The sequence below is a fragment of the Malurus melanocephalus genome, unplaced genomic scaffold, assembly GCF_030028575.1.
Source record: "Malurus melanocephalus ecotype Western Australia unplaced genomic scaffold, MMel_1.1 scaffold_267, whole genome shotgun sequence".
Classification (NCBI taxonomy): domain Eukaryota; kingdom Metazoa; phylum Chordata; class Aves; order Passeriformes; family Maluridae; genus Malurus; species Malurus melanocephalus.
The window spans coordinates 928,440-938,677 of NW_026623499.1; the positions used below are offsets into that span (position 1 = coordinate 928,440).

Below are 10,238 nucleotides of genomic sequence, written 5' to 3' on the forward strand. Positions count from 1 at the left end.
CTCACTGCCAGTCTGCCTTCCTGGGTAACAGCAGCTCCAAAGACTACTGGAGCACAGCACRAAGAATTCTCCTTCCACTCCAACTMAATCTGCAGGCTCCAGACACCAGAACACAGAATTGGAAAAAAAAAAGGAAAAGGGGGGACGAAACAGAAGAGCAGTTCCACCTCCTTATTTTTCACCACAATCATCATGGGTTCATCAGAACTTCTTGATAATCTAAACAACTGCACAAAAGTAGAATAAAATGATTCACAAAGAAGGCATATATTGCCTTGAAAATAAAATTCACTTGAAGAGGAAAATGAGAGGCCTCTCCACCCCTAACTCTAAAAAACAAAACCAGAGGCAACAATAACACTGGAAAAGAGGAAGACAAAATGACTCCTCAGTCTTATGCAGCTGGTAAAAGAAATTATATTGAAACCATAYATCTAAACTTCTTTAGGACTTTTGTTTTAATATGAATTATCACAAAGTGATAAAAATGTACAAATAATAAACAGATTATTTTTCCAATTTACACTGAGCATATACATTTTTTTAAAATTAAAATCTTACTGAGATGCTTTCCAGGCCTGGTTTCACTTAATAAAGCTATCAGTAATTTGAAGAAAGAGCAACACAATTACTGGAAATGTGTGTAAAACTGAAGTGATATTAATTAATGAAGAACAGAGATAATGTGCATCYCTTGATATGCTGTAGGAACAAAGAGCGTACATTCCAATAATCATATGTGAAGTTACATACACTAAAACCAAACCACCATAGTCATCAATATGAAGCTGTGCATCCCGTTTTTGTCCTGCTTACTGGGAAAAAAAAAAAAGGAAGAAAAACTTTTAAAAAGTACTTCTCTTACATTTATGTCGGGTTCCCTTATATTTCTGCTGTGAAAAAAAAGCTTCTCCTGATCAGATGGAAGTAAGTTTTCACAGAAGCGACACAAACAGGATGGTACTTCTTCAAACAGATGCACAAAAGAAAAGTGAAGAACTGCACGCAGCAGCTGATAAAAGCCCTAATACTTTGAGCCTAGTACTTTGAAAATATAACACAGTTTGCACTTAGTCTCAGAAACAAATGCTTCTTTTAAAGGAATACAAGTGAAGGTACCTAAACGAAAATTAGATTAGAGGCACCAAGTTTGTTTAATAACTTGAAAAAAGGAAGAGAAACAATGCGGACAACACAGCTGGTGCTATGGAAGAATGCAGCACTCCTCAATGGACTGAAACATGTTTCACAACAGTTCAGGGCAAGAGCTTGAAAAGCATGGGTTTTGGAATCACTMAAAGATGCTAAAGGCTACTGATACAACTTGAACCATAAGAAGTTTCTGGAATCTCCAATTCAACTACAACCTGGTAAAAGAAATTCAAAACTCAGACCAGAACCAAGCAAGAAAAAACCTCACACTAAAAAAACCCCAAGACAAAATCATAATGAATTGGGTCACCAAAGATTACATCCTTAGAAAGCTTGATAGCTGGTTGCCACCAGAGAAAGACGGCCATGAGTAACTCAAAATATTACTGCATTCCACATCTACCTGTGCCCAAAAATTGTTATTGCCTCCTTAAGATCCAACGCATCCGGAACTGGGATCATGGGGCAAAAGGAGAGTTGCCACAGTCTCTTTTTATGTTGGAGCTGGAAAGCAAGGAACCCACTCTCTGCTGGCAGCATTCGCTGGAAGAGTTACTTTGGGTGGTTGCTTGGAGTAGGAGCAATAGCAGCTATTCATAAAAACTGTGCTTCRCAATCAAAAACTGTTTTGGAGTGAACTTTGCAAAGCCAGCAGTCCCTGGGTCCGGTCACCCCGTGTCAGTGCTGACAGAGMGGCTTCTCCTCTCACAACACACCCRCAGTTCCSAGAGCATCAGCACTAACATCAACTCTCGCGGGTAGCAATGCACACCCCACAGRCACCAGCACTTCACATCTGCCACTAGAACCGCTCCGTAAGCTCCTGCCTTTCCGAGGGTTTGCCACCATCCTTCCCTTTGTCTCCCAGACTGTGTGATCACCTGTGAAGGTGCCATCTCGAGGGAGGGGGGAGGAGGGCCTGACRCTGTTTTCTCTTTATCTTTCTACACACAGTCATCGTTACTGGTGCTGGGCACCATCTTGGAAAGGCTGTTTCCACCGTTTTGGGTCTCTCTTTATTCTGGAGGCATAGGTGAGACTTAGCAATTTTGTATCAAGTGATTATTTACTGCTATTTTTTGCATTTTACCATTTCACTTTTTAACMAACTGTTATTTTTTCACTTATGTCTACTCATACTTTGTTTCCCCTTATCGGTGAAAAGGGATTGGTTAAAACAAAGGAGGAAAACTCATTTAAGAGTATTCCCTTTAAATTGTCTTAAACCAAAAGAAAGATTCAGTCAAGAAAACTACAGTATTCAATTGCAACTGGATACAAAGTAGAACAGGAAAATATGTACAAGAYATATATTTGAGAAGGGTCTACTCATTAGTCAATCGTTCAACTGGTAAGAAGCTTTAGAAAAAGTTTCTGAGAGAAACAATGTATTCTGCCATATACAAAAGTTTTGAAACAACTAAAACAATCAACAACTAAACTGAAGTACTAAAATATCAGCTTGGGTATGAATTAAACTCTTAGAAGTTGGACTTTTCAGGACAGGTTAAAACAGTCTTTGAAAAAAGGTGGAAGTTTAAAGTTCTAACTTATATCTTGTCACTATAAATAGGTAATGCTAAGGTGATTTGTATCCAGAAGATTCTACTTGTAGGCAGCTCTAACTATCATTTAAGAGAGAAACACACAGTGGAAAACARGATTTTAACTTTCTCAGAACGTTTCCTCCAATAACCTATATTTCCCATAACCAGCTCACTCAATTTAGACAATAGCTCTTATAAAGAAGCATAGAATCTCAGAAGAACTTGAGTCCATAGCTGAAGGAAAAGCAGAAGAATATAATACATAAGTAACAAAGAAAAACACAAATTATTAGCAAATAAAAAAAAATCAGGTGAGAAACAAAGCAAGAAAGGTGGTACACTTCCAACAGAAAAGCACAACACTCAATATACAGAATTATCAGTCCAGTGACATATGTGTTAAAAAGATCAAAGGAACTACGGATCAGTGATCCAATACTGGCAGAGATTTATCGTGCTTAGTGCTCAAAATCACATTTTGATAATCCTCAGGTCATCCAAATACCCTGCTGTTAAATGRGAACATGTTAGAAGACAACTGTTAAGGATGTAACAAATACCTTAAGAATAAAGAAATGAATAATACATTGGTAATTGCCAGGCATGAAATACAAAGCACAGCACTAACAGAAAAAGAACAGCAATTGGATACACAAGTTTTTGCAAAATAACTGAATTTTAAGCTAAGTAGACTAAATCCATGTTGTGTGTAAAGTTACAGGATTGTAAAATGAATGAATGTAATTCTGGATGCTTAGATAAAAATACTTACAAACAGTATGAAAAGCAGCCTCATACTTTTATACTTTTTTTTTTTTTAATGTCAGACGTTTTGACATTAATAAATCACATGTCAATACTTCTTTGAAGTAATAATCTCACCTGCTAAAGTAATTCAATAATAGTAAAGTACAAACTACCCTGTTAAAAATTTATTTAGATTCACAGGTCAGGTTGGCAACCATCACCCACCATACCTATGTGTTAAATCACGGCAATTGTTTCGCAGAAATTACAACTTACTCTTAGGGAGAAACTGCAGAACAAGAGTAGGCCCTTTCACAAAATACAAAAAAAACATTTTATACAAATTAGGAGCATAAAATATGAGACTTGAGGAAATAAAACAGCTGAGGAAGGAACCAAGAGATAAGACAGCATTAGAAAAAAACAGCAGATTAATGCAGAAATCCAAAGACTCTCAAGATCTATGAGGCAGTAGGAACCAGAAATATTTGAAAACTGTCAATTTATGTATTGCATTAGCAGTGGAATACCAATCTTTCCCAAGGAAAGATTGAAAGTGCAAGGTGAAAGCAGCTACTACGGATGTTAGCACTTTCCAGTTTGAATCAGCAACTGTTACCATATAATAATGAGAAACTGGCTATGGACACTTTCATCACACTGCAGGTACCATGACAGATTCTGGAATATTTTCTTTAAAAGACTGAATTAGAAAGTTGAGGTGCGTGTGGGCCTTTATTTGATTCTGGCTTTCATAAAAGCAGCCAGAAAGTCCAATCAGACCCTTTTTGTCCTACAAGAGAATAACAAAAGTTCTAGATTATAAGAAACTTACTCCACAGTTACAAAACACATCACTGAAAAAGCCTCCCCTTTAAGATKCCATACAAGTTTAAAAATCTCTGCAGCTGGCCTCTTTCACAAGATAAGGCTTACAGGGAATGCTGGTTTTCCACATCGTAACATGTATCTGAATACACTTTCCTTACTGCTAAGGCAAAAAGTGGCCTTAGAATTATTATCTATCTTATGCATCAACCTGCTATGAGAAATAAACAGAGAAAACAAAGAAATATCACATTCGCAGAGAGATCTGCAGACCTCCTAAAAATATACTTAAGACAAGAATTAAAAAGAAAAACCTATATATTAATTTATCGCTCATATAGAAGACTTTAGCCTTCTCCCTGGATGCACAAACAAGATTCAGATCTACCAGCAAAATTCAGAAGAGGACATCCTCATATTATCACGTGAATAACAAGATAAAGAGTATGATGAATCTCCTAAGTGAGGAAGCAGCTACTGCAGCTAACCTTTGGTTTTCAGTGTTCACCACACCTGGGCCGGCTGCTTTAAAAAAAAAAGTAATTAATTTCTTAAATAAACCTACACTGTTAGTTGCACATTATGGTTCAGGAGTCATCAAGTTCTGAACAGAGGATTCAACAGATCTTTCGCAGCATCAAATGAGAGGACTGGATAGTACAACGTATCAGAAAAGCCCAGTCTTTTTTGGATAAATTTGTTTTCCCTATTACAGACACTCATGTACCTATGGATCTTTTTTGGATGAATTTGTTTTCCCTATTAGAGACACTCATGTGCCTATGGAGCTGTCTTGGAAGCAGGTTCCTAAAAATAGTGACTGACCTGGAAAACCAACCCAAATACTAACGTTCTTTCAAGACAAYTTTGTAAGGACAGAAAAAGAGAATATGTGTATGTGTGTGCATGCATTCACACACAAAAACACACACTCTCTCCAAGTTTCATTAGCATCAAAGTGATAAAGCCAAGTCTAAGCTCCTTAGACATATGTTGTCATGGAAAGTGGTTTCCCAAGTTGCAGCAGTACTGTGCAAGGTGAGCTGAGTTCCCAAAATGCAACTCAATGCACCCCCTGAACCACAATGCTTTAGAATCACTTCTTCTCTATAACAGGGCAATTCTCTCAGCTTGATTTTTACCTTACACACTTTATTGAAAAGATTTCACTGGACACTTTAAAAGCCTAAGTTAATGCTGCCTCTTCATTCTCTCACTGTAAGTTACACACAGCGTCAGTTTCTTCCGCCACTCCTGTGGTTAAGACTAGCAAGGTTCATTCAGGAAGCGTGTGAATGATGTTGTGCTTCGCTTATTTCGCTTTCTCGCRAAAGTAGGTACAGCATCTGACCCCCTACATTTTTCTGTATTATTTCTGGTGATTTTAGAGACAGCACAACTCTTTGCCCCACAGAACCCAATTTGCTTCCCTGTCCAATTCAGCACTAGCAATCCCTCCCGGAAACCTGGAAGGAAAGTGAAAAACCTTGCAACACCCCTTAAAACTCTGTCGCTATTGGTAGTAAAAATATTTTAGCAATGCAAACTGCTGCGTGGAGCACATCCTTTCATGTACACCTTTGTATCCTAGCCCATGATTATTTGAAAATGCCTTGGTCAATACTGAACAGCTCTGGTGAGGAAGCACATGAATGGCCATRGGTAAGAAGATGATCCCTTATTCAGTTTCAAAGTGAATACAGCAGCAGTTAGAGAATTATGGGTCCATAAAGAACCTTCTCAGTAAGCRCCAGGGTCCATGGTATTGCAGGATGGATTCTACCCTTGGCCTCAGCCACAGAAGTTCGCTGAGCTAAACGGCTTAATTCACATCAGAAGACCTACTTGGTGTGTAAGAGGCTCATGAAGGCGCCGAGAGCTTTCACTTGCACGTGTCGGGGGCTGGGGGAAACGTTCTTTATTTTGTGCCAACTCCTCAAGTCAAAGAGGGTGGAGCAGTACCTGCTCCCAGCGGCTTCAGCGAACTGTCGCTTGCCGTCGACGACTGTGTGCATGTGTTGGTGATTTTGTACCGTGTGGGGCCTGAACTGGGGCACCGGTGGGGCTGGCGGAGCGACCCCCGCGGCCCCTCGCCCGTCCGCAGCGAGCCCGCAGGCCGCCGCCGGGGAAAGAGCCGCCGGGGCCCCGCGCCGGAAGGCGGGAAGCACTTACCTAGGAAACTTCTCCTTCAGCTTCCTCAGGCTCTGSCGGGTGGGCTGCACGTGCCCCAGGAACTGGGCTATCTCATCGTACTGGGCTTTGCTCAGCTTCATGCCTCACACCGCCGGCGCCGCGCGGAGGCGGCGGGAGGGCCGCGGGCCGCGCCGGACGGCGAGAGGCAGAAGGCCAGCGACGGCRGGGCGGGGAATCGCAGCAATCCCGGGGCACCCTTTACTCCCAGCCCGGGGCCGAGGCGGCCACGGCTGCCGCTTCCCGCAGCTCCGCCCCGCGTCCCGTCCGGGGCGGTGCGAGATGGGCGGTGCGAGCGGSCAGCCCGAGCCGCTCTGCTCTGCGCAGCCGCTGCGGCGGGCGGGAGTGCGCGGCTCTGGCCCGGCTGCGTCTCTGCGCCTGCTGGGCCGCTTTGGCGGAGCTGGGTGGTGGGAGCCTCCCTCCTGGGGATGTGCCCTGTTTGGTGTCCCGCGAGTCGCTTCTAAAGAGCCGCTCTGGAGCTGCGAGGAAGGAAGGAGCTGGCGGCGCGGCCCCGGCCCCGGCCCCGGCCCCGGCCCCGGCCCCGGCCCGCAGCGGGCAGAAGAGACCAAGGCGCCGGGTCTCACTCGTGCACGGAATTGCCTGCTCTGGGGCGCGAGTTGCGAGCTCTGCTGTATTACGGCTTAAAAGTGTAATTTACAAGGCCCTTTCCATAAGTCATGCTGAAATGACTCTTACCGTTCAAAGGGGAAATAAAAGCTGTATCTGCAGATCTGCAGATGCGGACAGGGCTTGCAAATTTTTAGATGCCCAGGGTGAAGGTTCCTGTTAAATTTTAGGAAAAAAAATCCAAGTTTGGGCTTGGATTTACTTCAAAATTTGCAAGCTTTAGTTTCTGTGACGGGCGTTTTTAGTAACGATAACAATCTYAAAAATCCGTGTGCTCTCCTGTAAACAACATGTAAAGACTAGAGATGAAGAGAACTGACCATGCAGGTGAACAAGAAATAAAAGTGCTCCCTTTGATTTTGATTTGTGTTCATGAGCTACCTACAGGCATCCTAACCTTGAGGTTTCAGGCACTTAAAACTATGGATTAAGAACCRATCTTTTAAATTTATAGATTTTAGCTTCCCTTGCTTTCTCTCTTGAAAGCTTTAGGATCACATTTTGAGCATTTTTCGGCATCTCAGCTAGGCACTTTACAACTTGTTTATTGCAAGAGAACTTGCAAAAAAATCTRGAACTTGAATGAAGAGTAAATAATATAGCTATGTCAGCAAGGTCAGTCATTTAGGAATATTTGTGAACTGGTTCCTGATTGAGAATACTCTAAGAACCCTCTGTCACTCATTCCTCCATGAATTTTGGTGACTGTGGAACCAGAAGACTCCCTAGGAACAGCTGTTTCTGATACTAAGGCCTAAATGTAAGTGTTGGAAACTCACTAATTATCCCGCAGTAAAAGAAAATGCAGTGAAAGTAAGTCAAATTAYAGATTCCATTCCTCACTCTGAGACCAAAAAATAATATATGAAATTGAAAAAAGAGCATTCTTTTAAAGAGGAGTATTAATTAATGCAAAGATACTTTATATTTTTTAGCTCTATCAAAGAGTGTAGTAGGAGATAGATATGTTTGGGAGGGAAGAGGGTTTCTTTCAATCTGATAYCCACTTTAAAGGCCTATAAGGATATAATTTTCTTGAAACATAGAAAAGGTAATTTTCCCCTATCTTTCCAAAGATGATAATTATGGCCTTTTTTTTAGAAATAGATTTAAAAGGAAAAATCAAATGGTCTTTCATGATAATTTCTACTGCTTCTTTAGAAACAATCAATAGTGCTTCTTTAAACAAATAAACAACGTTTTTCTGTCTTTGTGGGATAATTTCTAGTGCAATGCTGCTGTCTATAACTTCTATCTCCATTCATTTCACTTGTTCACTAATACATTGTTTTGATTTTATTTTTAATGTATCAAATGACATTTGAGTCCACAATGCACAGAACAATAGGTTAGAACTGCAATATGAAGTTATCAGTCTTAGACCAAGTGACAAGCATCTCATGTATGTATTATGTGCACATTGGATATATGTTGTAGTCTCTTCTGCTGGATCAAGGTTCTGTAGGTTTCAAAATAATTTTTTWAAAAAAACAAATTACTTTCTAATTTGAAGGTTCACTGAAACTGAGAAGAGCTAATACCATGCTGTTAGAGGGAGGCAGCAGCCCTCAGATGTGAACTGCTGCAGGAATGGTGCAATGCAAAACATAGATGAGAAGTTCTGTGTGCAATCTTTAGACCACTCTTAGCCTCAATTAGTTAACAYGGAGCTATACAAATGAAACATTCAAAAATCCAGTGAGACAAAAAAAAAGAGGTTCCTAGCAGAAAGAGTCTATTAAATACCTTTTTCCATCAATCAAACTGCCTTTCCAATTTTACTGTATCAAGCAAACATCAAACCATCTGTAATTAAGTTGTGGGCATCTATCTTGTAAGATGATGTAAATGGTGGAAGTTTGCATAAATCCAATGAGCAACTGGATGAAATTTGTAAGGAAAATAAAAAGTGTGAAAAACTTCAAATTCCATTGGACTCAAGGAGATGGAGAGTTGTGAGTGGTAGGATGCTGGAGGAATGTTCTCAGGAAGCAGTTACTATGTGCTCGCTTTGTTCTTAGATGTTTCCATGGTATCTGCATGAGGCAGCTGTTCTTGATTTTTGCCTTGATGTTGATTTCCAGTCTATTATATAAACAAACTTTCCTTCTGAAAAGAAAGAGGAAAAAACTATSGGAAAAACAAACAATTGAGAATGACAAATGAGGGGGGAAACGAAGAAGACATGTAACTTATTTGGGGGAAATAAAGACAGGGAGACAGAGCAAAACACCGGTCAGAGGACTTCCAGTAATGACCATCCTTCCTTGTAGGTAGTCTTGGGCACACCATCTTGTAGATGGTGTAGGAAAGTAAGTAATGGACCTTGGGTCCATTYGTTTTTTGTTTTGTTTTAGCTGGTAGTGTCTTACATTAGTGTGTGTCTTCTGTTACTCTAAGATGATTACACAGTTTGATTTACAGCAAAGTTCAGAGCTCCACAGAGCTTAAAACGACTGTGTTTTGAGAATAGGTAWTTATAGTAGGATATTAATGAGGAGTCACTTTATGCACAAAGTGCAAATTTTGRTTTTGTTTCTATGGCCTTACATGCAGCTGTCTTTTTATTGTATATCACCCCTTTTCTTCATAATCGAAATCTCTGGTCTGTGTTGCTTTCTGTAACAAAATGAATGAAAGGACTGCTAGCACTCATACATATTTTCAAATCTATTGATTGTAGATGCTAATGTTGGGAACTATGCTAAAACCACAGTCTCATTTGCCACTGCTTGTGGTGCTAGTTACCATTCTCTAATGCTTTTAATCCCACTTCAGTCAGTTTTTGCTGCACATACAAAGTATTTTTCAGTCATTTCTCTATTTCATGTGATTTTTTTTTTTTTTTAGTGGAATTCAGGTCTTCTTATTTGACATTTTTTCATTGAAAGAAAATCTTGATCATGGTTCCACTTAACTTGGTCTAATAAACACCTCCACAGGATACAGTTGTTACCTCATAAAAATGGAGAACCCTCAATTTATGTTCTAATTTATGTCCATAGATTTTAATGTACTTTCTGAAAGTGATTTTATTGTTAAACAAACCATGATATCTTCATTATGTGTTAAACAAACACACAAGGAGCAGTTGGTCTGTGTAAGACTGTTAAACATTAATTGTTTTGCCATTTCACAAGGCCAGGA

The 10,238-nt window shown here is 40.2% G+C and overlaps 1 protein-coding gene across 3 annotated transcripts in view; it reads right to left on the reverse strand.

Moving 5' to 3' along the window:
* The window catches only part of CDIN1 (CDAN1 interacting nuclease 1), a 119,003-nt gene extending 112,281 nt beyond the window's left edge, over positions 1 to 6,722 (reverse strand). For all 3 annotated transcript variants that reach the window (XM_057376009.1, XM_057376011.1, XM_057376008.1), the window contains exon 1: positions 6,447 to 6,722. In XM_057376009.1, the coding sequence (XP_057231992.1) occupies positions 6,447 to 6,547 (101 nt within the window). In that variant the 5' untranslated portion in view covers positions 6,548 to 6,722. The remainder of the gene's footprint in view (positions 1 to 6,446) is intronic.
* Positions 6,723 to 10,238: the final 3,516 nt, after the last annotated feature.